At 48.0% G+C, this 27,490-nt stretch overlaps 1 protein-coding gene across 2 annotated transcripts in view; it reads right to left on the bottom strand.

Annotated features, from left to right (window-relative positions):
- Window positions 1-1,686: 1,686 nt before the first annotated feature.
- The window catches only part of ATF3 (activating transcription factor 3), a 55,040-nt gene continuing 29,236 nt past the window's right edge, over window positions 1,687-27,490 (bottom strand). The window contains exons 1-4 of one of the 2 annotated variants that reach the window (XM_057556168.1): window positions 15,239-15,436; window positions 9,082-9,329; window positions 5,121-5,224; window positions 1,687-3,911 (exon numbers count right to left, since the gene is read on the bottom strand). In XM_057556168.1, coding sequence (XP_057412151.1) covers window positions 3,714-3,911; window positions 5,121-5,224; window positions 9,082-9,325 — 546 coding nt within the window. In that variant the 5' untranslated portion in view covers window positions 9,326-9,329; window positions 15,239-15,436 and the 3' untranslated portion in view covers window positions 1,687-3,713. Of the gene's footprint in view, window positions 3,912-5,120; window positions 5,225-9,081; window positions 9,330-15,238; window positions 15,437-27,490 lie in introns of those variants that run through there. The other variant, XM_057556172.1, reaches the window with a different exon arrangement.

Here is a 27,490-nt window from a genome sequence, read left to right on the forward strand (position 1 = left end):
ATGTACTGAATGCTACTGAATTGTACACTCTAAAATTACAGTGGTGAATTTTATCACAGTCATACACACACACACACACACACACACACTCCTGCTCAGAACCTTTATAGTTAAAAAACATAGCTTTCAGCTTTAGAGAGGTCACCTGTGTGACCTTGGGCATGCTACCTAGCTCTCCACTTCGTCTGTAAAATGGGGATAATAACAGTTGCTGTTGAGGATTAAATGAGATAATGCATGTAAAGTATTGAGCATATTGTCTCACTCAATAAATGTCAGCTATTTTTGGTATTAGTTTCAACTGGCCCTTTAAGCTTCAGTGTGAATTCCTTCCTGACAGCAGTTTTCGGTAAGACAAATAGAGAAGCTTCTGGGGTTAGAGCCACCATGAGAACTCAGAAGGATCCTCATTGGACAGACCTGGCCTCCTCTGAGGTTTTTTCTCAGGCAAATCCATGAAAACGCTTTACTCCACGGAGAAACTGCTTGAACACAACCAAAGAGTATGGGATGCGGAAGAGAGGAAAAGCTTGGTGTGGGTTTGGGTTTCAGGGTTTCTTCAAAGCCCGTGGGAGAAATTTGGATAAAGATGGAAAATAGCATTTTAGCTCCTGGCAGAAAGTGGAAGTTTCAACTCCAGAACCCCTGTCCTGGGCCAGAACCCTTTACAGCTCTTTATTCTGAAGTAGGTATCAGGCCAGATCTCAGGGAAAGGCCAGGGGACAGGATGAGGGCAGGAGACAGGAGGGAGGGTGGGCTGTCCATACCCTGCCAGTGTGACATCACAACCCCAGCAGGTGGTGACCCAAGGAAAGGACCTTGTCAAACCAGGTGTCTGACTCTGGCAGAGATCCCATCCAAGTTTATTCTTTCACAGCCCCCAGTTTCCCTCTCTGTCGAACGTGAAACTAGATGAACTAAGCAAATTGATGGTAAGTACTTATTAATCCTTTTTTTTAAAGTATGGAGACATAAACTTGGTTACAGAAAACAAAACTATTTTTAATGCATTTGTTAAGAGAACTTAGTTCCACTGATGATTTACATGCGTTTCTCAGATCAATTTTTCTGGCCATTGCCACTTCCCCCTTCCTTCCTCTCTAATTCGTTGTTGTCCATGGCAGCTTTAAAACTGTCTTAAGTTTCATAACAGCTGATTGGTGGCTCATCCAGAAGGTAAATGCAAGGAAATTCATCCCCCGCCACTAAGACAAGGAAAATAGATTATCTCCTGAAAGAAGTGGTAAATGGTACTTCCCCCAGATGCTCTGTGCAGATTAGGAACTGCCCCTGATATGTAGTTAAAGCAGCAAAATTAGGATGCCTGTGTCACAGGTGATAGTTTAAAGGAACTATACATGAGTTCAAAGGAGCAGGCATGCTTCATGTGCATGAACATTCAAGGAAGCAAGGATCTCTCTGAAAAATGGCATTGGTGGCAGAGTAGCCAAATTTTATTCCCAGCCTGTGAGTGTTACATATGTGCACAGGGAAAGAGCAAGGGACCCTGGTTCTGTTCCAGACCTAAGGAATCATATGCTCTGGAGATTCCAGAAAATTAGGTGGACTATTTTCTTTGAATTTTCACACCTATCCCGTCTAAAGTTATACTCTCTCTTCCTCCCCATCCTCACTGCCATTCTTTTCCAAATTTGAAATACCTATTTGCAACAATGAGACACAAACTTGGATGTTATAAGAGATGTAATTCAAGTGAACACGAGGAGTTCTGTGACAGATTGTAAGGTTCAAGTTGAGCAACAGGTGTACATTTTAGGCTTTTGTATATTCAGAGAAACTGGTAGTTGAGGTATTCAGATTTTATATCAAAATTCTATCTTTTTTTAATAAATTTATTTTATTTTATTTTTGGCTGTGTTGGGTCTTTGTTGCTCTGCACAGGCTTTCTCTAGTTGCGGCGAGCGGGGGCTACTCTTCATTGTGGTGCGCGGGCTTCTCATTGCAGTGGCTTCTCTTGTTGTGGAGCACGGGCTCTAGGCACATGGGCTTCAGTAGTTGTGGCTCTCAGGCTCTAGAGCGCAGGCTCAGTAGTTGTGGCGCACAGGCTTAGTTGTTCCGCGGCATGTGGGATCTTCCTGGACCAGGGATTGAACCCGTGTCCCCTGCGTTGGCAGGCGGATTTTTAACCACTGCACCACCAGGGAAGCCCCCAAAATTCTATCTTAATACCAGACAATCTAAAAGATATGCTTGCTGCTGTGCCCTAGGGTTTGTCAATGAGAAATTGAGCGTCAGAAACCACAGACTGAGGAACAGGATTGAAAGTCAAAAATCCCACCTAGTGGCACCCCAGAGAACAAAGAACAACACCTAAAGAATATTTAAAGCTCGAGACCACCCCCTACACCACCGTCTCCAAAGGAGAGGGGAGGGGAATGGTTAGATCTCAACAAACAACCAATTTAAAAGAACACAAACCAGCACAGCACTTAAGTTCACCATGTCTTGGTTCCAATATTTATTATATTGACAGGTTAGGAATACTAGGATAAATAAGTAATATCTTCTTTTACAGAAAATTGTAATGATACTACTGAGTAGGATTAAACACTCTGAGGATTTCACAGAAACGTCAGAATTTAAACAGACAGTAGCCAGAGTCCTCGTGGCCAGTGTGAGTGACTGTCTCACAGCTATAAATGCTCTGGGCCCGATTTCTACAAACAACTGCATGACAGAAACAATGCCGTTAACATCTAATAATGCTAAAGCCTAGGCATCACCTGGCTTCAAACGCGTCTCCGCTGATTGTGGTTTTCAACCGCAAGAAAAGGAAAATGGAATATTCTTTGGCTCTTCCGGCCTAGAAAAAATTCCTGACCTAAGTCACTGAGCAGAGAATCCTAACCCTTTGGAAGCTGGACTCTGTTTCTGCTTTCTTCCTATGACATTATAACTGAGTTTGCAACAGAGGACCTGCGTTAATGCTTGGGTGCCAAGGGGAAGAGGCCTTCTCTGTTGGCACAAAACTGCACTCAGTCCAGGCTGGCACAATTCTGTTCTCCCGGGGCTGACAAGCTCCTCTGGCCACCTGAATACTTTGCAAGACACTGCACGTGCTGATAGCCCCCCCAAATTCTCAGAAACCAGATCTGAGGAAAGTCACGAGAAAGTCACAGTGGTGGTGTACTGCGCAAACATCAGAAGAGCACAACGCCTAGTTTTGAAACGAACGCCTTGCACACGGTAATTCCTGTACAGAACAGCATATTTGCTAGAAAGCACAACCCTGGCCATCGCACAACTTCACAAAATGCCATTCTCACTCCACGTCCCCTACAAGTGACAGTGGCAGCGGCAGCAGAGGAGGTGGCCCCACCCCACCCACCCGAGGTACAGATGCTTCTTCTGCATGAATCCTAATGGTGGGAGGCCTGGTTTTTGCAGAATCCAGATGAAAGGCAGGCAGGACCCTAACCAGGGGCCATCTGGAGAATCCAAGGATGGCCAAGATGTTAAGGCCTAAATTCTGGAGTTGAGGAAAAAGATGCCCTTGTTGCCCTGGTCCAAAGTCCACTCTGGGGTAGAGTGGAAAGGCCCGGCTGAGTCACCGAGGGCCCTCCCGCCTTGATGGTTCTTTGCTGCTGGGATTCAAGAGGTGCACAGGAAGTCAGATCTCCAATGGCTTCAGGGTTTCGGATGTAAAAGGAGGATTCGATGAGGACTCCGCAGTTGCCCCATACCACGGCTGCTTAGCTCTGCAGTGTTCCCTCTTTTATCTGCTGGATAAAAAGGTTTCTCTCATCTTCTGGAGTCCTCCCGTTCTGAGCCCGGACAATGCATGTGGGCCGGTGCAGGTTGAGCATGTATATCAAATGCTGCTTCTCATTCTTGAGCTCCTCAATTTGGGCCTTCAGTTCGGCATTCACGCTCTCCAGCTTCTCTGACTCCTGGGGGGCAAGCAGCAGAGGGATTAGGAAGGGAAGCCACGGGCCAGTGAGGAACGGGGTGGCCTGCTGGTGGCCCCTGGGTGGCGAGGGGTAACAGCTGGGACGCGTCGGGGCTCATCAAGCTGGGAATGGCCGCTGGATCCCTGCTACAGTGCCCCACAAAGCCGGGACAGCAGCATTAGGTTTGGGAGAATCCAGAGCCTGGAGAAGCCTTTGAACTTGGAGGCTCCTTCAGAGATGCCTTGAGTTTCCACTCAAGGTTGAGGCAGGTTGTGACCCTGATAGTAACGAAACAGCAATAGAAGCAACGGCAAAGAGATCTCCTTTGCACAAGTACAACAGCCCATGGGCAGGTCTTCTGGACCCGAAAGGGACCTGGGGACTGGAAGGCAATCCAGACTCATGGTGCTTAGTCTTCTGTGAGTCACTGATTTCACTGAGAAGCTCATCTCCCCAGAAAGAATGTATATAGCGATAAACAAAATGTCTTAATTTTCACTGACCCCCTGAAGCAATTGACAGAACCCTTGGGGACCTGTGGAACCTGGGTGAAGACTCTGCCCTGGCTTGTCTACACTTGGGAGAGGGGACACAGCCACTGGAAAGACCGCATCACGGCCTGCTCCACCTGCCCACAGATGCCGTTGCCACTGGTGCTTCTCCCTTCTGGAAGGGGAGCCGGCTGAATGCAGCTGGGAGCACAGACTATTGGATGCACCAAGGAGAAGGGCTGCAGAGTTAAGACCGAGAGAGGAATGCAAAGAAAGTGTAACCTCTGCCTGTAGATTAAGGAAATAGCTTGTTTGAAGAGATTAATTAAAGGCTTTTCACAGTGAGCCAAATGAGAGGTGGCAGCTTCCTTTTCTGAGGAAAATGGGCGAGTGAAGCCTCTTTCACTGGACTGACATATCCTGTCGCCCGGAGGCTTCTGGACGTGTATGGACCAGCCGAGGGGGAATATGGGCACCAGATGATCTTGTGGTTTTTAATTCACACACCTGTTTCTTACACATCCAGAGTCACATTCATTGTGCTAACAGCTTTGCTACTTCGTCGTTCTGCAACTGGCATTTCTGCTACCAGCTACAATGCCCTTCCTGGGAAAGCACTTCTGGGCGGGGGCTTTCAAACTCCCCTTCCTCACGTGACATGAGGTTGGCGGGGAACAGGCGTGAGCAAGAAGAACGAGCAAGGCACACAGGCACTCACTTTCTGCAGGCACTCTGTCTTCTCCTTCTTCTTGTTTCGGCACTTGGCAGCTGCAATCTTATTTCTTTCCCGTCGCCTCTTTTTCCTTTCATCTTCTTCAGGGGCTACCTGTAAAATTCAAGAGGCACAAGCTTAATGGGAGGCTAGAAATTCAATCCACCTCAAATACACTGCCTTTTATTTCCAGCTAAAACTGGCAAACCAGGGCAGCCCTAAAGAATTCGGGAGAAGTAAAGCCCTAGACTTTTGCATGAAACCTCTACATACACACACACACACACACACACACACACACTCAAGAATGAATAATGAAAAATCAAAGAACAGTTAAAATTATATTGGCAATATTAGTAAATTAAATTTATTTTACTTTTAAAAAGCATTTGGATTTTAAAATAGGAGTTTGATATTCAAAGTGATAACTATTGGTTATCAACTAGAGCAAGAAACAGATTTTGTTCAGTAAATATGTCCTTTCCCCTAGAACCAGGAATGACCTCAGGAATATCACCTTGCCACCCACTCCCCCTGCCTCTTCTTCGATTCATCTCTGTCTTCACCTGGAACATCATCATAGCACCTCCTTCCTAAATTCAGGAGAAGCCCGTGCAGCTCCTGGAGAAGAGGAACCCAAGCCTATTCCCCAACCAGAGTGGCGTTATCAGCCCATGGCTTGGTGCCACCTGTGGGTGGAGAACTAGAACCGTCCATTGATTCATCCAAGAAGTTGATATTGATCTCTTCCTCTGTGCCCCACCCTGAGCCAGCCCTTCGATCCTCAGAGAACAAAACCCTGTCCTGCCTTACCATCTGGTCCTCTGTGAAGTTCACTCTGATCCTGACTTTGCCTAAGGACTGGGGGGGAACCAGCAAAGTCTGGCTTCTGGACTTGGCTCAGAGACCAGAGTCCAGCAGGAGTGAAGCACTCACAGTGAGCAGAGTGGGTGATGGTTTAGGCCACTAATGTCAGAACTTTGTCATGTCACTTGTCACTGCTCCAGACAGCAGGAAAGGCCATGGGAGCCTCACCGCAAATCCAAGAGATCCTGGGACGCCACGATCACCTCACCTCTGACTTTGGATTAGATGACACTGACTTAAGTTTGTTGGGCTGAGATGGAGGCTTTACAACATAGGGAAACAAAGCCCAAGGGGGAAATACGATGAGAGGCATTTCTACCTTTTATGTCTTGGATCCCAGAACCACACAGGCAGACATTGGGTTTAGACTAAACTACCTTTGAATCTCAGCTTCACTGCCTATTAGCTGTGAGACCTCGTGCAAGTTACTGTGCTCTTTGGAGCCTCAGTTTCCTCATTTGTAAAATGGGATCAATAATCTTACCTACCCAATAGGGTTGTGATGAGGGTCAAATTAGTTAATCTATGTACAGCCCTCTGCACAGGGTTTAGGTGCTATGGAAGCTTTAGTTATTATCATCATTAACCTCACCATCAATGTCTTCATTAAGAATTCCGCAAGTCTAGAATTTCCTTTGCAACTAACTCTACAGATATTTTTGGATGGGGGGAGGATTCAAAGTATTCTCATAAGAGGAAGTACTTGAAAGTAGAGCAAATCTCAGAGTCACAAACTGTCAGACATGGAAAAGCCTTTCTAAAGGCCATTTAGATCAATCCCCTCACTTTATTGACGTGCAAATGAGGCACAGAGTGGCCAAAAGTAATGTGCCGAGGGATGCCCAGGAATCACCAGCTCATGTTCAGCAGACCAGTAGGCTACAACACTGGATGTAAAACCCAGGCCTGTGGCTCCCAGTCCTGTGTCCTCTCTTGGCCACAGCTGCCTCATTCCACCATGCTGCATTCCCAGAGGTGCCTGGGATCTGAGGAGGGGGCTCACGCTGCCCAGACACACAGGATGCCGGTGGGTTTCACAGGCTCAGCGCCTTAAGTTGAGAATTACAGCCACCAAGGAGACCAGAACATTCAGCTAGGTCATTTGGTGCATTCTCTTCCCAGGAGAAAAATCTACTTGTTAAACTGACCTAAGATCAGAAGGTCACTTGATGAACAAAAAATCACAGTACATGAGTTGGATGACTTTAAGGAGTGCTTCCATGAAGCTGGCTGCCTGCTTCTTCCTCTGGAGAACCCTCCAAATATCCCTCCCAAATGCTTTCCTTCCTTCCACGGCACCCCACTACTTCCACTGCATCCGGTAATTTCAAGATTTAATTAGAAAAAATTTAAAAAAAATTTTTCCTTGAGTGTCCCATGTTCCACCCTGCACTTTCCAATATTGGACTGGGCACCAGCGACTTGCCCTGAGGTTAACTGGGGTACAGCCAATGCCCCTAATGCTGCCTTAAGGATATAGCATCGTATAGTAGTCCTGCCTACCATTCACTGAATGCTAACGCTCAGCCAGGCCCTCTGCTAGACCCTTAACAAATACCATCTCATTTAACCCTTAGATCAGTTCTATACAGGAGTCATTATTTACCCACCCACCCACTCCCTCCCTTTTATAGAATCATAAAGATTCCTAACCAACTTCCTTTAAAACTCAGTTCTCTTCTGGCCAGGTCCACTACCTGTTGCCTAAAGGCAGTGATCATGCCGGTTAAGTGAGCTTGAAACACTCCCATCTTTCATCCATGAGGGGGAGGCGACAAAACAGCTGAGACCTCAGCTCTGAAGTCCTCGAACCACCACAGCATTGCCAGCAACCACCTCCCAGACTTCTCACCATGCCTGTTACTCTGGGTGTCTTACAAAAGGTTGCCGAGTAGAGAACAGCACAAGTGTCAGAGACAGAAGTGAACTTGGAGCAGAACCTGTACCGAGGCTGTGAGCACGGCCGACTGGTCCTTGCTCCACAGCCTGGCCACCTGGGTTCTCTCGTAGTGATGAAAACAATCACCACACTCTCTGCTTCTTCAGAACAACTGGACACAGAAGGTGATCTCATACAGACAGACTCATGGCTTTCAATACCATCCATACGCTGATGGCTTCCAACTCTGTATCTCTGGCCCCGACTCTCCTCTCAGCTGCAGACCCACGTATCCAACTGCCTCCTTCACACCTCCACTGGGGCATTGAACAGGATGGACGCCTGCTCTTGTCCCACCCAATGTCCTGCAGTCCCAACCTCAGCAGCAAATAGGCTCTCCATCCTTACTGCTGGTCAGGCCAGAAATTTTGGGGTCACCATTGACTCCTATTTGGAGTCATACCCAATGTATGACTCCGGGAAATCAGCTGTACCATCAAGACAGATCCAGAGGCTGACAACTTCTCAGCCCCTCACTGCCCTCATCCCGATGCAGACCCTCTGGTGTCGGTACCCTGCTTCTGCCCTCACTCCTACTGCCCATTCTCGACACGACAGCCAGGGTAATCATTTAAGAATATTAGGTTAGATCATGTCGCTCCTCTGCTCAGAAACCATCCCAGGGGCTCCCCACCTCACTCTGAGTACACGGCGTATCTTTACAATAGCCTAAAGACCCAACATGATCTGGCCCCCACCCGTGAGCTCAGCGCCTGCCTCACTCCCCACCCCACACGCCACCCCAGCCCCTTGGCCCTCCTTGCTCCTGGTCCTGTGCACTCGCCACACCCCTCCCTCAGTGCCCTTATTCTTGATCTTTTGCCAGATACCCATATGGCCCTTATCCGCTCCTCCTTCGAGTCTCTGCTCAAAGGCCATTCTATCAGCAAAGCCTCCCCTGAACTCCTGGTTTAAAACAGCAACTCCACTCCTACCCCACTCCCCTGTCCCCCTTTGCTGCTTTATTTTTCTCCTTTGCCTGTCTCTCTTTTATGTATTTACTTATCTTGTGTGTTGTCTGTCTCCTCCCAGTGGAAGTTAAGCTCCCTGTGAGGGCAGTGATTTTGTTTTATTCATGGCTGAAGCCCCCTGCCTAGAGCATGCCTGGTGCATGGTAGGTGTGCAATAAGTAAGTGCAGAAAGGGCACCCCCCGGGAGAACCTACCTCGGCTTTGGTGACCGACATCTCGAGGGGTCTGCCGCTGATGGTGACTGACTCCAGCGCCGAGGACATCCGGTGGCAGAGGTGCTTGCTCTGGATGGCGAACCTCAGCTCTTCCTTGACAAAGGGTGTCAGGTTAGCAAAATCCTCAAACACCAGTGACCCAGGAGGGGACAGGCAGGGGACGATGGCAGAGGCACTGACTTCCGAGGCAGAGACCTGGCCTGGGTGTTGAAGCATCATTTTGCTGAAAGACACATCAAAACCCAAACTACTTCAGGGATTTGGGGGCATGGGATCAAGGACCCCCCGCACCTGTGACCTCCAATACCTGAGCCCCACCCCCAGAAGAAGGTCCCATTAGCCCTCGGCCTTCTGCTTTGTTTTCATTTCACACCATCCTCATCTTGAGTAAAACAGGTTCTTAAAGTACACAGCTCAGTGATGTGGATAAAATGCCTAGTTGAAGTTTATAAGGGGTGGCGTTTCAGGCTATTCTGAATTCACAAGAGTTATTAGTATTGGCTGGTGTGCATATATGCAAATGTAGCCTCAAACAGTCCTGAAAGAGGAAGAGCGTTAAAAAAAAATCAGTGAGACTATCATGTAACCCCATTTGCAGTCTCCTTTTCAAAAAAACTTGGAAGGTATCTGAAATCAAGTTAAATCTATCAGTGAGTGGAAGTAAAAGCAAGGAGTGGGGGACCCTTGAATTTAGCAAATATATCTCTGAAGCTTCCCCCTCGGGACGTTGGATCCAAGTCATTGAGAATGAGGACAGTAACGTCGCCCCAGTTTGGCTGGGGTGTGGGAATTCAGGTCACGAGGGACTAGAGTAGCCCTTTCTTAAGGTAAAGGTTGGGGAAGCAAAAGACCTCAGAGTAAAGAAGAGTGAGGAGCTCAGAACTTGGACCTCTTTTGGGGAGTGTTGTTCAGCCCTGTGATGTTTGGAAGGGCTTGGGCTGGGCTCAGAGGGGGCCTGGGACTGGCTCTGGCACTAAGGAGTGGTGTGACCCGAGCTCTCGGAGTCTCAGCCTTTATGTGACAAATGTCTGGGAGCTCCTACAGCACCGGGATGGAGTCTCCACTGTTGCTCTTTCCAGAGCCTGACCCAGCCCCTGGCACCGGCTTCTCCCAATGCCTGCTGACTGCTGGAGACTCTCCGACTGAATACATGAAATGAGGAAGGGGCGGTTAAATCAAATGGCCTCTGAGGTCCCATCTACCCCCTATCATTCTATAGCCCAGGGAAGACAAAGGGACAAAAAAAAAAAAAAAAAGAAAGGGCAGAAATAGTAATGGTTCCATGGTTCCGGTTTGGAATAGCCCTCCATAAATCTCTTCCTGCTGTATACTCCCTCCAGCAGTGGCATCCCCCCTCATCCCTGCTTTCAGTTCTCCAGGGGCGATGAGTGTGGGGATTGTCAGGGCAGGCGATCCCCTTGGAGCATCCCTCTCAATCTGGGGACCTGAGGTCATTAGCTAAATCCAGACAGACAAGAAGCCCTTTGGCAAGTCGCTAACATTTCACAAGTGCCTCCTTCATTCCAGAAACCTTATGTGCCTTATCTCACTTAATCTTCATGAGAACCCAGTTAGGTCCTAGTCCCATTTTATGGATGAAGTAACTAAAATTTAGACAAGCTAAATAATTTGTCCAAAGTCATAGAGTTAGTATGAGGCAGCGTCAGGATTTGAAATTAAGTTTGACTCCAGAACTCATGCCCTTAATTTACAGAACATAGAATATTATTCTAAATTGTAAAAGCAAACAAAAAGCCAGAGCAAACTTTTCTTGAGGGTTGGGAGTAGGCATGGGGATGGGTGAGGGTCCTGGAACTGAAGTGATGGAGGTGAGACTAAGCAAAGAGCCATGGGGAAAATGTGAACTCTGTATTGAATTCCTGAGCTTTCTCTGCCTGGGTGCACACTCAGACTGCTGCCTGCATTCAGGGAGTATGTGTTACTGAATCTTTTATCCAGGAATTCCCAGTCTGGGGTCAGAACATCACGATTTGAGGCTCACTTCCTTATGTGTCATCATCTTACCTCCCAGAGCCTTCTCTTTCCTCTGTAAAAGAAGTCTAAAAACAATCACCCTATTTTCCCAGAGTTGTGCAAGGCATTGAAGAAATAATACCTGAATATGCCCTGGAAAATATAATGCAACTAGGAAATATGTTATTATTGGGCCTCCCAGGGATCTGTCCAGCCCAGGGCTGGCTCTCCAACAGATGCTCTGTGGGGTCCAGGTGGGTGGGTGGTTGGTCACTGTCTTTGATCCCAAACGCTTCTGAATACAACACCCTGACCTCTACATCCCCCTTAAGATCCAAGATACACTGATGGTGGCAAGAATTCCAGGCCAATGAATGCCACCATTGTTGACTATTCAGAGAAACCCAGGAAATGTATGTGATTCTCTTCCCAAAGCCCTATGTCATGAGTCAGAACTGATATTCTTCTATCAGTTGAATCCTGTAATCTTAGGATGCAGGGAGAAGACTTTTCCGATAAACTCTGAGAAAGCAGCTTTCCAAAGCCAGAGGCTTAAGATTCTCCCATGCAGTTGTGTTTTCCCTCCCTTTCCAACATTACTAAAAACCCAGTAGTTCAGGGATGGAATTCAGAGCTACCACTGGGCTGGCCTTTGTCTGAAGGACGGCATGGCTCCCTTCTACACAGGCAGTTTGAATTCCACCACAGTTGAGGGTAGTTCCATTTCACCTCCCATGTTTATTAATGAGCTTTCAGGGCTTGGGGTCTGCTGTGTGGGATTTTTTTCCCCCTTCTTAGTGTAAAGTCAGCAGTCCTGATGAAAGAAACTGAAGAATGCCAGTGGTATGGAATGTTTTTAAGAAAAGCATTGGGTGGGCTTACTTGAGGATGGAAACAGGTTGTAAAAATGTTTAAAAGCCTTTCAGAAAGTAAAGCAGTTGTAACTGTAACGATTTGGGTTTTTCCTGCAGTCAGCTAAAGTTCAGTTTCTTGAGATACTTTCTAGTTATTTGTTGCCTCATTTTCTTAAAATGTGATCAGCCTAGACTCAGGCTGTGCCCATGCAAGAAAAATGAAGTTAAACTTTCAGTTTTTCAGAAAGTTGAGACCCTTGAACATCCCCCTTTGAAGAAAAAATTTTAGAGGATTTTCTGAGCTGACTTTCTATACTGACCTTAAAATTGTCCAGACTTATTACAAAGAACCTGCATTTTGCTTCTGCTTCATTATCTCTAATCAGAAATCGTGTCATATAATCGGTAGTTTCATCATTTTCAAGAAAGTGAAACTTCACTCATGTATTTCTTTAACTGGAAATTCAGCTCCCAGATTTTATTTCCTAGTAGCTGCTACTACCTTGAATTTTCACTTTTAATTTTCATTTCTTTCCACTAAGCACTGCTCATAAAACATCTTATAGTAAGTAGCCAGTTCTTTCACTAACTTCCTGTCTTGGTCTTTCTCCTAGCCCGCTGGAAGTGAGTATATAGACACTGCAGTTGTAGGTGTAAGGCTAGACATCAGGACAGAGATGACACTTGCAGGCCTATCACTACCACTCACACGCTGAGCACCTGCTGACATGCTTTCTGGACCTCAGTCACCTCATGTGTAAAATGAGACCAATACCGCCTGCCCCAGTTCCCTCCCAGGGCTGTCAGGAAGATCATATGAGATATGTGAAGGTGGATTTACACACATCCTGGGTAGCCATTATTACTGTGATTCCACTTTCCCCATTTCAGGGGGGACTCATAATGTTGCTGTCAATGAAGTTGAGCCCCATTAATCATGAATTAACCTGGAACCCTCAAGAAATTCAGGTCAGTTACAGCTTCTTTTGCACTTTGACCTCTGGGCTCTTGGTGCACCAAACCAATTCCACCCCACTATGTGCTGGCCCCAGCTTGTCTCCACTGGTCTTAAGTACTTGAGAAATGACCAGGTCTCACACATGAAACCATTTCCGGTTCCTGTCGTGTCCTGGCTGTGTACTTCCTCCTCCCCAGGCCGAGTAACACTTGGAACCACTGACCCTGTCCCATGCCCAGCCCATTTGAAAAGGGAAGAAATCATGAGCTCTATCCAATGGGACAGAACACCCAATATTGGAGTCGTCTAGGTCAGATCTTCATTTTGTAATTGAGTAATATGGGGTCCAGGAAGGTAAAGTGACTTGCCCAAGGCCATAAAGCTGGTGAGTGGCCCAGCCCAGGCCAAGCTGTTGACCATCCACCTGCTGCTCATTTTGCTTCATCACCAACAGATATTCAATGCCGCGAGGATCAACCAACAAGGCAAATGGAGAACAGAGCCATTGGTCAGGTAGATGAAGGGTCAATAGTCCTAGGAACCTGTAACCACCACAGAGGAGGCTTTGATAGGACTAAGACAGGGAGGGAGTATAGAAGAAAGAGGACAATGGGGAAAAAAGACCAAGAGGGGGAGAGAGAATGGTGGGGTTAAGATAGGAAGGATCTGGAGGCTCCAACAGCTGCCACAGGTGCTGGGTACTGTATATTATTCACACTGTGTGCCTCGAGTGCTGCCTGTGGTGTTACCTCAGAAACCACCCAGACAATAATAACTGCAAAACCCACCCCCACCCCAGTCTTCATCCAGGATATCCTCAAAGCAGTAGCATTATTCTACAAATGCTACATGCAAAACAAGGGGACAGTCATACCAATTTCTCCTTCATTTAAAGTTAAGAGACAGAGGCCCCAAACATGTGACTGTCACCCACACTGAAACAGGTGCATTAAGAGAGCACCCAGATTTTCTAGCACCCAATTTTTTTTTTTTTTTTTTGGCTCCATCAAGGGATTAGCAACTCCTTTATTTGTAAGGAAGCATGTGCGATTTGGAAATGAAATTAGGGAAAACAAAATGGTTAGAAGGAAAGGAAGTGATTCGATCAGATGAAAAGAGGGTGGGGGGAGCAGAGAAGGAGAACCATTCCAGTGGAAAGAACGTGGGGAAGGGAAGAGATGCCCCACAGACAAGTCCCTTTTCCCCCACTGCCTCGGAGGCCGGCCAGTGACGTCCAAGCCCCTTCATTCAAGTCACTCAAGTCCCCTCATCGGTCCCTTGTCTTTCAATTACACCCCCCTAGAATCTGAAAACCTTCGCCCAGACAGGACCGTAATGGTTGTCCAGTCCGACCACTACCTCGTGCCCGCAAACAGGCAGAGGGGCCAGGAGTGTCTATACGCCCACATTTCCCAGCTGGGGATATTGAGTGAGGCCCAGGACATCAAGTGCAGTATAAGCTCTCAGGGTCCTGGCCCCAAGACCACAGAGACAGTCTCTCAATTATCTGAACTGGCTTCGCACTCTCGCTTCCCCCCCACGGTGGGTCTCCCCGGATGGAAAGCAGAGAAATCCGCGAAACGCCAGAGGAAGAGCCAGAGCTTGTCACAGGTACGAGAGAAAAGCGTGTGAGAAACTTGGGACAGGAAGTCTCCGGCCCAGAAACTCGGCATCTGTGCCGGGAGCCCTCTCCGCCTTCTGCCCTAGGGCAGCCACATGAGCGCGCGCCACCTCTATAAACTTACCCAACTAACTTTCGCTCCGGGTTACCGGCGCTGTCCTGCCGCCCGGCGCTCCGGGGCGGGCAGGGCGACCCCCAGCGGCGGCGCGCGCGACCCCGGCTCGCCCGTTCTTTCCCCATTCATTCCGTTCCGCCCCTGGGGAAGCCCTTCCGCGAGCCCCGGCCTCCGCGCCTCTCAGGAAGGCTGGGCTCGCGAGTGGCAGTGCCCGCGCACCGAGCGAGGGATGGAGCCAGTCGGCGAGCCCGATAGGCTCGGACACCCTGAGCACCCACCACCCGTCGACCGCTCCCAGGGGGTAAGTAAACGCGAAGGCGGAGAGGAGCTGTGCTCCGACGCCAGTCGAGGAGCGGGAGCCCGACCTCTCGGTTGCCAGGAACATTTCGCGCCCCAGGTCAAAAGAGAAAGTTAGTTCTTTGCGATAAAGTTTCTAAAGCGCCGAGAAGCAGTGGTGGCTGGGAGAAGTTCAGCCAGAGTTCTTTCGAAGCCAGAGGCTGGGGGCAAGTGTCGGGGGTGCGCGCAGGGGTCGGCGACTGGTTACTAGAGGGGCGCAAAGAGAAGGAAAGCGAGCCACCCTTGCCGCGCTCACTCGGCTTCCAACGCTCACCTCCTGGCTCCACTCGGGGCGCCCAGGGTCCGGAGGGCGGGCGGGCTGGGTCGGGGTGGGGTCGGGCTGTTTGTCTGTGGGGCCGGCGGGCGAGCACAGAGGGCGCACAGCCGGCGCGCGGGCTGGCGGGTCCGCTGGAGCGGCGGCGCGGGAAGAGCGCTGGGCAGTGCGCGCCTCGCTGCGTGCGACTGTGGTTGGGAGCGCGTTGCATCACCCCTTTTATAGCCCTCGGGCTGGCGGCGCGCCCTTCTCCGGGTTACCAGTCCCAGGCTGACGTAATGCTATTAATAGCTTCCCCCGAGAACCAGCCGAACTAGGCTGGGCGAAAGCCGGGGTGGGGTGGGGGCCGGGGAGGAGGGGCCAAAGAGGAGGAGGGGAAAAGAGGGACCGGTGATGCAAGCTCGGGGAGGAGCCGGCCGGGGAGCGTTCTCCCGGCCTCGCACGCCGGGACACACGCACCCGCCCGCCCTCTCTCTCCATATCAGGACCGGAGCCGCCCGGGCTGGCCGCCAGATGTGCGTACTCGCCGCTGCGTGTTCCAGGCATGAGCCAATGGTGCCCAAGCCAGCGGCATGACTCCACCGCGCTGGCATCTCTCCCTCCGCTAAGTTGGGGAGGGGGGAGTTTGGAGAGGCGGGTCCTGGCCGCTGCCCAGACTAGGTGAGGCTGGAAGCGAGCAGCGACCTTTCTCTAAAATGCTTGGTCATTTTCTGGCGCTTCGGAAAAATACTCCCTTCACAGTCAAAAGCCTCCTTCTCAAGTAGGGGACGGGATAGGAACAGAAGGATTATTCCTCAGTGTGGGAGAAGTGCTCAAAGGCACCCCTGCGGTGAACCCACACCGTTACCCGCCGGGGGTGACCTCTGTGGCGGGGACCGTGAGAAGTCTGAGTTAACCCAAGCGCGGAGAGCTCCGCGGGCGCTGTGCGCCCACGCCCGTAGCCCCGGCACACCCCACACGGGCGCACATGCGGAACCGTCTCCCGGCAGGTTGGGAACCCGACTGTGAGGCCAGGCCTAGTGGTAGGACCCTAGGGGGTTAGGATTTTTTTTAACAACCCCAAAGCGTTTGAAATTGACAGCGAAACGAACAAGCCCGTGAAAAGATGAGCGACCTGGAAAAATCAGAGGCAACTCAGAGAGGGGCTAAGAGTAAGGCTGAAGCCTAGAGGCCAGGGAGAGGAGTAGAGAGAAGGTGCTTTAGTCTCCGCAGGCGGGGCGGGGCGTGGCGGGGGTCTCCTCGCTCTCTGGCAATGTTGAGGGAAAACCCATCTTCGGCTTTTCCTGTGTTTTTCTGCGCCCAGAGAGGATTGGGCTGGGACCGGACGGCCTGGACTGGGGACGCACTAACTGCAGCGGAAATAAGGCCCCGCAGCAGAAATCCTTTTCGTCCTAAAGCCGGTGGCGGGAAGGGCGGGGTCTCGTGGCCCAGATTCGAGCCGAGGCTTCAGCAGAACTGGATTTGAACCTTGAAATCGATTTCCCAGTTCCGATTCCCCGACCTCAGCTGTCTAGTCTTCGAGAGCGGCAGAACCAGAGACCTTGTCAACTGCTCATGGACTAATACAGGTGAACGCGAGTGTGGCCGCCTGGGAGGGAGACCCGTGCGCGCCCGTGGAGTGTAGGGGCACCTGCTTCCACCTGCCTTTAGGGAGGGAGACGGCCCAAGGCCATAGTTTGGTAATTTGGGGTAGGAACTAGAAGGCTCTCAGAGCCCAGATCTCTCCCGCAGCCCCACCCCACCTGCAGCCCTCGGCTGTACATAACAGTCGTGAAGGAGGGGGGTTGTCTGTCTCTGTCTCTGTCTCTTGTCTCTCTCTGCCTTACACACACACAGAGTCCCGCATCCTCGGGGAACCTGTCCCTCTCCCCAGCCTCTCCGATTGCCCAGCAGCCTGGCATTAGATACCCTCAGAGTTACAGGTAAAACTGAGTCCCCCGCACCCAGGTTCCTCTCACCCGAATCCGAGCCTCACCGGGACACCCCCCTCCCCAAGCTTCGGGGCCCAGGACAACGCGGAGAGCCGCCTTGAAAGTCCCCCCGCCCCCGGCCCGTCCGGGAGCGCAGAGGTTCCACGTAGGATCCCGGGATGCTGCCCGGGACCTCACCGGGTTTCCGGCGAAGTCACACGGCCAGAGTGGGGCCGTTGTTTTTGCTTTACTTTTCACCCTGGTAACGGACCTCCTGGCCTCAGCCCACGCTCCTACACTCCGCCCTCCTAACCACGCACCTGCAGGTAAACCCCGGGCTGGCACGTAAACCCCGGGGCGTGTCGGCACAACCCCTAGAACACCGCGAGAGCAGAAGGAAAGGCGTTTGTAAATTTACATGAAAGTTATTTGAGGTTATCTACATATCTTTCCTATCTACTTGTCCGCTGCCCTCGAATAAATTGCACCATTACAAAGCGAAACAAGGAGATGGGGGAGAACACTTGAAAGCTACCCCCGCCCCGCCCCCTTTTTTTCCTTTGTGAAATGCCTACAGGAATCTTTAACCAGTTTACATTTTAAACTAGGATTCCGTTAATACACCCAAGCCAGATTTGTGGAGGTTTTGGTCCTGTAGTTAAGGGGAAATTCGGCTTCGGGCGTAGGTAAACAAACAGCCAGACCATCCTCCACAAAACAATGCACGAGAAGGGTAATTGAGACAGAGGAGTTCACAACCGCTGGTATTACCGTGGTACCTCCCGTTCCTCTTATTAAATCTGCTTCATTCTAATAATTCTTGCTTTTGAATCCCCAAGTCACACCTGGATAGAAATGCTGTCAGCTGTTCGCAGAAGTCTGAGCCTCGCTCTTCCACTGAAACTCTAAAAGCGATAAGAATCTTGACAGAGAAGTTAAGTGCACTCCCTTGTGAATGAGACTCTTATCCAAGGAAAACAAAAACGACCGCTGCCTGCCTCCCTGCCTGCAGCCCCCAGGAGAGCTGTGAAATCTGCCTAATCGAAGAGAGACTGGGAAAGAGCAGGGGAAGGGAACAGCCCCAAGGTGTGTGCCCCCGAGGCGTGATCAGTATGAGTTCTGTCCGTCCTCATTTTACCCTGACTTTGGACCCACCGTTGTCCAGCCTGCACACTCGGTATCATCTAGAGGAGGGGCAAGAAAAGCTTCCAAGACCAAACTGCTTCTCTACACAAAGGCAAAGAATGCCTCTCCCCTCCCTGAGAAGCAAGCCCTGGGTAGGGTTATTTCAGGGGTTAATCCTCAGTGAAAGAGGGTTAAGCAGAGACTTGAATATTGCTGAGGTTTTACTCTGGAGAACTGCCGGGGGAATCTACATTCAGACCAGCCCCAGTATGTTTTGCTGAGTGAGATAAGAATTGGAAACTTCATGTTGGGGCATGTGCAAAAGGAAGGGAAAAAAGTTAAAAGGGGAGGGGATGGAACTAGGCAGCTAATAACAGCCCACTGTGGCAACCGAATCTCAACATCAAAACATTGCAGGGAGCCAAAAGAGAAAAAAAGAAGTTCAAGAGATATTTAAAGGTTTTAGCAGTTTCTTAGTCCAGGGAACAGTCCCTTCCCACTCCTTCCCCCACCCCCATTATTCTTCATCAAACCTCAAGATTGTATTTGCTCACAGATCTCTAGAGAGGCAAGTGAAACACAAGTTAAAATCAGGGTACTAGCAGCTCTATCCTCCTGGCTCAACCCACTTCACCCCAGAAAAGGTGTGGGGTAGATGTTTTTTCTTCTTTCTTCTGCTTTCCAAAGCGCACACTTTCTATAAAGTGAATTTGAATGTGGGGATTACTAATTTAAGAGTCTTCGTCCTCAGGAACATGGAGAAGCAATGTATAGTGGGCTCTGAAATGTGGAAGGTGGTGCTTTGATTCTGGATTCAGCACATAGTGGCTGTGTCATCTTGGATAAGTCATTTCACTCTCTGTGCCTAAGTTTCCTCAGCTGAAAAATGGCCCTTGTAAGAGCATCTAACACATAAGGATTCACTGAGGATAAGGCACACAGCCAGTCCTCAGTAGTGGTATCATGAATTATGAATCAAAGGAGGCATGCTAGGGATACCTGTGAAATCTCTCCCAGAGCCCATTCTGTCCCCCTAGTCAGTGGCAAAGAGTTGTGGATGAAGTTGAGCTACATTCAGGAATGACCATCTTCAGGGGAGTGGGGATAGGACTCCACAAAGAAAACAATGAGAGCAATCCCCATTTTCCTTCCACACAACTCTGGCACACATCTGGGGCTCTCCTCAGTGCAGGGCGGACCAGTGCTAAGTGCCCCCCGCTAGGATTGGGGAGTGCGGGGTGGGCTGGGAGGGGGGGGGGGGATCTGGGTTCTGGTCTGGTTCTGCCTTTGGTATTCCTGAGCAAAGGATCTTCCCCTCTCTAAGGCCCCACCTTTTCTGAAGTGAGGAGCCCTGGGCTGAGCTCTAAGGGTCTTGAACGGAGACCTTCTGCAGAAGCCATCCTACAAGTCCCTGGCAACCCCTCCTAAGAGAGCTGGAGGGAGAGAAGGCGTCAGGGGGAAGGCATTGGAGAGCACGAGGAACAGACTCATTTCAATCATCTCTCTTCCCCTCCAAAAACTAGAGTCAAGAAAAGTTGTCCAACTTTATTCTCAAACACAGCCTGTGGTCCTGACAACCTTCCTTTCTCCTCCTCCTCCTCCGCCACCTTCTTCTCCCTCTTTTGCTTCTCCTCCTCCTCCTTCTCCTCCTTCTCCTCCTTCTCCTCCCCTCCCCCTCCTCCTCCTCCTCCTTCTTTGCCTTCTTCTCTCTTAACATTTCTAGGGAATTTTACCCGTGGACTTGGTGCCTTGCTAGGTAGGAGGGGCTGTGAGAGGAGCACCCCAGGCAGAGAATGCATCTTTGGGGACCTTCTGGTGTGTAGTCCATCTTCTATGCCATAGACACCCACTTTGGACCATAGGACAAAAGCCCAGGTAGCAGCTTTTCCCATTTAAAAGTGGAGATCCTAGAGCCCTGGGGCATCCAATTCCCCGCAGCCAGGGCATTAGCAGGACTCAGGAGACCTGGGACCCGCTCGAAGTTTCCCCTCCAGCCAACGGAGTGACTTGGTGCAAGTCATAAACCCTTCATCTGTGTTCCAGTCCATAAACTTTATTTCATATTTAATATCGACTATTTAATATTGACTCCCCCCAAAGTGTTGTTGTAAGAAGCAGTGAGATAACAGGTGTGAGAGTCATTTGAAAATAATTAAAAGACTCATACTTTTAAAGATTCCTTTGGGGGATTTAGTATAATTTTTTTTTTTTATCATTATGAAAATTTGGGAAATGGGCAACAGAAAAAGATTACCTGTAATCGCAACACTGTTAGCATTCTGGTGTGTTTCCCTCTGGTCTTTTTTCTTATACATATGATTTTTAAAAACAGAGTTGTGATTGAGATTGCAAGCAGCTTTGAAATTTGCTCTTTTGCTTATTACTCTGAATTATATGTGGTCCTTATTACCATAATTTTTTCTTCTAAAAAATGTTCATTTTAGTGTGAAATGTAGCATACATACAGATGATTATAGAACATATATATTCATTTTAATAGTAAAACAAACTTCAAGAACCTACCATTCAAGTGAAGAAGTAGACCGCCACCTCAAGTACTTAGAAGCCCACATGCGACCGTTTTGGATCACACCTGCCTCTCTTTACCAACCAGAGGTCACCACTATCTTGACTTTTATTACCGTAAGTTTTATTAGGCTATGGTCGTGATATGATTTACTTAGTCATTCCCCTACTTTTAGCAGAGTGTTGCTAGAGTGCTGTACAAATTTAAATCTTTATTTTGGGTAGAGGCATCAAATTCCATCATTGCCCAGGTTGTTTACATGGAGTTAGAGAAAGGGTCTTGATATCTATCTTCAAGTGCTGCACGGGGCATAGTGGAAGATGGAAGGATCTCGAATGATCATGACTACCAGTGCATTTTCCTTGTTTCCTAACATCCAAACAAAAAACCCCTGCAGGCAATTTTCTCATGAAGCATCTCCTTTAATCCTTCCTCTCTCTATTTTCCCATCCCCCTTTATTTTCTGTTTGTCCACCTTAGAACAGACAATCTAGTCTGTGGCAGGGGTGAGTAGTACAGAGGCAGAACAGCTGGAGCAACGCTTCTGCCTGTGCCCTCCAGGCAACTGCTCACTGTGGTTCAGGAGCAGCTCGGCTCTGGCATCTCTATGCCAACTCGGTGGCATGGACAGCACAGGTGGTATGGATGATGCCATGTAGGTGGCCACTGGAGCAGGTTCCTAGAGTCTGGTGGTACTGATTCTCCGAACTACACAGCGTCAGAGCCAAAAGGACCCTGGAAATCAACTACTTCCATCAAGATGGGCATAAGCATGTACATGGGTACGCCATTGTGCACCAGAGCCAGGAGATAAATACAGGACATCTTGCTGGAGTGTCAGTCTTAATTAATACGTGCTTTAAATATTGTTTTATGTTAAACAAATATGGATATGTTGAATTGACGTATGTTAAATATGTCACACAAGAATTTTTAAGGAAAGGAAGAAGACATCAAATACATTTTGGGCTTGAGATGGGCTACCAAAAGTTATACTCCTAGGACCCTGGGGGGATTAGTCCCCTCTCTTCTGCCTTTAAGTGTAAAATAATATGAGCAAATGCTGTGGTGTAGCACTCACAGTGTTCCAGACTGTAGGCTAAGCCCTTTAAATAGAGTTAATACCTGTAATCGTCATAACAATCCTACTAGGTAATTACTGTGGACATCTCCATTTTGTAGATGAGGAAACTGAGGCACAGAGAGGGTAAATAATTGCCAGAAGTTACACAGCTAGTGAGTGGCAGAGCAGGATTTGAGCTCAAGCAGTCTGGCTCCCAAGTCAGGGTGCTTGGCCACGACGCCTACTGTCTCTCAACAAATGCTCACAGGAAAACTTGGGGAGTTCTGACACAGTTCAGTGTGCTCACTGGATAGGTGGGGATGTTGAGCTCACAGAGGAAAAGTGGCTCTCCTACAATTCTCCAGAATCATAAATTCTTTTTATTTTATTGAAGTATAGTTGATTTACAATGTTGTGTTAATTTCTGCTGTACAGCAAAGTGATTTAGTTATACATGTATGTATATTCTTTTTCATATTCTTTTCCATTATGGTTTATCATGGGATTTTGAATATAGTTCCCTGTGCTATACAGTAGGACCTTATGTTTATCCATGCTATACATTAATAGTTTGCATCTGCTAATCCCAAACTCCCAATCCTTCCCTCCCCCATTCCCCCCTCCTCCTTTGCAACCACAAGTCTGTTCCCTCTGTGAGTCTGTTTCTGTTTCGTAGATATGTTCATTTGTGTCGTATTTTAGATTCCACATGTAAGTGATATCATGTGGTATTTGTCTTTCTCTTTCTGAATTACTTCACTTAGTATGCAGAATCATAAATTCTTATACCAAGGGACTTCCCTGGTGGTCCAGTGGGTAAGACTCCATGCTCCCAGTGCAGGGGGCTTGGGTTCGATCCCTGGTGGGGGAACTAGATCCCGCATGCATGCCGCAAATAAGAAGCCTGAATGCTGCAACTAAAAGGTCCCTCATGCCGCAACGAAGATCCTGCGTACCACAACTAAGACCCAGCACAGCCAAAATAAATAAATCTTTAAAAAAATAAATAAACAAAATTAATTCTTACACCGAAAGGAAGCTTAGCAGCAGACTTCTGAGCCCCCTGTTTGCCCTTTGCTCCAGAAGATGCTCCATTTGCTAAGATGGGGCCAAGGTGAAGAACAGGTGCTTGTGAGAGGGATGGACCACCTTTCAGGGGTGTCCTGTGCTCGTGGCTGACCACGTACAACACCCCTGGAGCTGAAAGGGTGAGTGGCAGAGGGGTGGGAGCCAGGGATGGCGGAAAGAACCTTGGATCTGCACTTTTTTCCTTCCTCATGCCTTACCCTTGAAGCTAACACATCATAAAGAACCCTGATACATCAGAAATGTCTAGAGACCAATGGAAAGCGCCATCTGTCAGGCCGACTTAATGACTGATTTTAAAACAAACAAAAAAATCAATGTGAGGCTAGGTCATATTTAGTAATTACTATTTACTGAGCACATGCTACATGCCAGGCACATGGTAAGCACTTTTAAAAATACCCAGTATCTTATTTCATCCTTGTAATAACCCGGTGAGGTAGGTATTATCATTTCAGTTTTACTGATGAGGAAACCAAAGCTCAGAAAGGTTAAGATAATTGCTCTTAGGCACTTGATTCAAACACAGGTCTGATTTCCTTCAAAACCTCTGTTACGCTCTACTATCCCCCAAATCTTAGAGAGCTTTACACATGCTTACTTTCCTTTAGCCTTGCCTTCTTCTTGAAAAGGGGCACCCCCCTCCCTTTACCAAAGTCTTGTTGAATGCATGGAACCTTCTAGTATGCACCTTACCATATTCCTAAAGTCTCGGAAGACTTCCACGTGACAAATTCCGGATTCCTGTGCCCTCGTGATACTATCCTGTCTGCCAAATTTGCAATTATTCCATACTTTGCTTTAACCACAAACATAAGCCCTGCTATTGACTGAGTAAACCGAGTAGGGCTTTTTGGACTTTTATTCTGCTTCCCAAAATATGATGAACTGAAATCATCTGATGATGAACTTGTACTTGAAACTGGAGTGGCTGAGGGTGGAGTGAGTCACTCCGGTGAGTTTATACCTACCAGTCAATCCTTCAAATTCTGTCCTGTTGCCAGATCCTGTGCTCAGCAGTGTGTTTAGACATCTTGGGGTTACAAGGGCAACATAAGAGCATCCTTTGCCCTTGAGGAGTTTAAAATCTTGTTTGGGTGGCAAACTAAGATGCATGAAACAGTATCCAGCAGATAGCAGTCACAATATGTATATATATATATATATATATATATATATATATATATATATATATATTTCAGCAAGCATTTAATGGGCACCTACTCTGTGCTGGTATGTGCTGGGTGGTATGTTCGGAGTTGCAGATACACAGTGATGCTTCCCTGCCTGGAAGATGCTCACAGGGAGATAGACTAGCTCATAGGGAGATAGACTTTTGACAACAGGTAGGCTGATGTAATAAGGGCTAAAGTGGTGCAGGAAAGCTCTGCCCAGGAGAGCTGGCAAAGGCTGATAGACAAAGTGACTTTTGAGCTGGATGTTGAAGCTGAGCATTTTCTGGGCAGGGGAGGAGGGCAGGCATTCCAGGCATAGAGAGAAGCATATGCAGAGGCAATGGGTGCCAGAAAGTCAAGGACTGTGCCCTGCTCATCTCTAATTCATTCCCAGCTCCTTGCACTGTTCCAGACACATGCTTGGCCCACAGTAAATGTGCATGCAATGAGTGAAAATACAGAATTGTGAAAACCTGTAGCAGGTCTGGAGAATGGTGAAGCAGCTGTTGAGCAGGTGTATGTGTGGAGGGGAGCAAGTGGGAGAGGAGCAGGCTGTGATAGGCCTTGAAGGTTGTAATAATCAGTTTGAATTATGTCCCAGGACAAAGGGGAGAGGTGGGCCACAGGGTCTTTCGGCAGCGGATGGACACAGCAGATGTTGTTTAGGAAAATTGCTGGTGCAGGGTTGAGGGGGGACTGGATGGGAGAGGAGGATGTGGGAGGAGGCGTCAGGAGACTGCAGCACTGGTCAGGGGCGGCGATCAAAACCACATGAACTGAGGAGATGGTGGTACCCCACTCTCCTATGTTGTTTATTCAAAATAAAAATTATCCATGAAACATAATGCTCTTATGTGTGCTGAGAGTAAAGGAGCTGTTTGTCCCCTTGATCGTTTCATTGCAAAGTTCAAGATTCCTTTACTAAAGTCAAGCTTCTCCCATTTGAGGGGCTGTGCCTCACTTTACCTCATATATATTTATATATATATATATATGTGTGTGTGTGTGTGTGTGTGTGTGGTGGTATTATAAATTGTGAAATTTTTTCACAGTTCTTCAATTCTCTGATCTTAAGCTCTGTGTCTACAATCGATGATGATGAAGATGATGATCATGATGGGGATATTACACTTTAAAAGCCCCTTTTCTCCTGTTGTCATTCCCTGTTGACCAAGGGTTCTACAGAAGAGACGTGTACCTGGTCACATAAAAGTTAATCATGGAGGAAGCCCCATGTTATCTCCGTCAGCCTGGGACACACCTGCCTGGATAGACTATCTCTTTCCCTCAATTTCCAGCACATAGTCTTGGCCTCTGTTTCCTGATCTGAAAAGTTGTCATAGCCACATTGGATTACTGTGGGGAATAAATTCATTCACTTATTCATCAAATATTTATTGAGTGCCTGCTACATGCCAGGCATTGTTCAAGGTGCTAGGAAGACAGAAATGAGCATGGCAGACAAGGGCTCCACACTGGGCACTTAGCAGATACCTGAACATTTATTTATCCTCTTACATTTAATTTAAATTAAAGTTAAGTCTGGTGTGGAAACCCAAAAAGATTCTCAATTCAGAAGGACCAGTGTTGTCGCTTTCGCACTCTTTTAAAGAATTAGGGAAAAAATATTGACCTTTACCAGTTCATCGTCCGTGTGTTGGATGCAAGCCAACCTCTTCTTTTCCCTTTCATTCTGGCCTTGAAAGGGGAGAGCCTGGGAGAATGAGGACCATGTACTTTCATTGTTACATATAAAGCTTTAGTTTTAATTTTCACATTCCCCACAGCACACTCCTGCACTGGCTCCACTTCATGTACTGACATGTAGAACTAAAAGGAAACATAAAATGAAAATGAAACAATGTTCCACCTGAGTCACTGTGTTTCTCCTTTATCACCAAAGCAATGTACTCCCACACAATTGAGGCTTGTTCTATTTAGGTTTTAAAACGTCATCCTTGTAATTAAAGCGCACTATTATTGCTATAAAGTAAACAACTGGAAAACACGTTCTTAGAAACATCTTTCTGATTCATAAATATTTGGATGGTGAAGTCACAGAGGTGGAATGCTAACCTTGCTAACATGCTGATGATAAGGATCAGTAGACGCTAATATTACACAGTGAAAAGTTAGCCTTAGTCTGGAGCAGAAAAATAAGGTGGAAAATTGGGCAGTTATTTTGTAATGCTCAGTTGGAATCATATAGGTTTTAAAAAATAAACACTTTTTTCTAATGTTGTAATTCACTTGGATTTATTAATTCATTTAAGGAGTATTTACTGAGTGCCAGCCTCCTGGCTTGACACTCCAGGTCCTTCTCTGCCCCCCTTTCCAGCTCAGCTGGAGTCACTCCCCACCAGCACTACAAGCCCCAGCCACTTGGGGCGCTAATAGTTTCAGTTTCTCACTGAGCCTTTCACGTTGCTGCATTGTTGCCTGTGCTGATCCTTCTGCCTGGAATTTCCTCTTCCTCCCCACAACCCAGCCCTCTCCGCCTGGGAAATTGCAATTTTATTTTATCTTTCAAAATTCAGTTCCAAAGTCACTTTCTCATCTATGTAATTTTAGTCACAACCAGGATTAGCTATGTAATTTGTAATGTAAATGAAAACATGGATCCCCTTGTTCAAAAATGATTAAGAATTTCAAGCTGTTGACAGCAGTGCATTAAACCAAGTGTGGGGCCTTTAAAGAGTGGGACTGCAGATCACATGCTCATGGAGCCAGCCCTGGTCACGTCCTTTTCTGTGTTCCCATAATTCTTAGTCAATATTGTTGTATCTTGGCCATTCAACATCTATCCACCCCAATTTAGGTACTGGTTTCCCAGTGTTCCTCTGGCAAAGCCATTCCCCTCACACTCCTGGCCGATGTGCTTTGAGCAACCAGTTGGAAAACCATGCCAGGAGCCAGGGTGATTGGTCCAGGAATGGGCTTGGTATCCAGTCGAAGCCAAGGAGCTGCTGGAAGCATTTGGCTGGGGCTGCTGGAGACTCACTCCCTTTCCTGCTGGACTTGAATGTGTGAATGGGGGACGGGGGCAGGGAGCTGTGAGCCAGAGGTTGCTGGGGGAGTCATGTGGAGCAGGAAATAAAGGGCAGAGCCAAGACATGAGAGGCTCTGCCGCAGGGGGGCCTGCAACCACTTTTCAGTTATCTGAGCTAGTAGATCACCCCTTTTCGCTTAAGCCATTTGGAAATGGGTTTTCTGACACTTGCAAACAAGAATCCTAGGGAATACACATCTATCTGGTCCTTATACATTTTTGTATGTGTTCCCTCACTGTTCTATGAGTTCCTTGGGAACGAGAAGCTTGTTTTTTTCATCTTACTATCCCTGGGTCTTTGGGATAGTATTAAATAT

This window comes from Balaenoptera acutorostrata, chromosome 1, assembly GCF_949987535.1.
Source record: "Balaenoptera acutorostrata chromosome 1, mBalAcu1.1, whole genome shotgun sequence".
NCBI classification, from domain to species: domain Eukaryota; kingdom Metazoa; phylum Chordata; class Mammalia; order Artiodactyla; family Balaenopteridae; genus Balaenoptera; species Balaenoptera acutorostrata.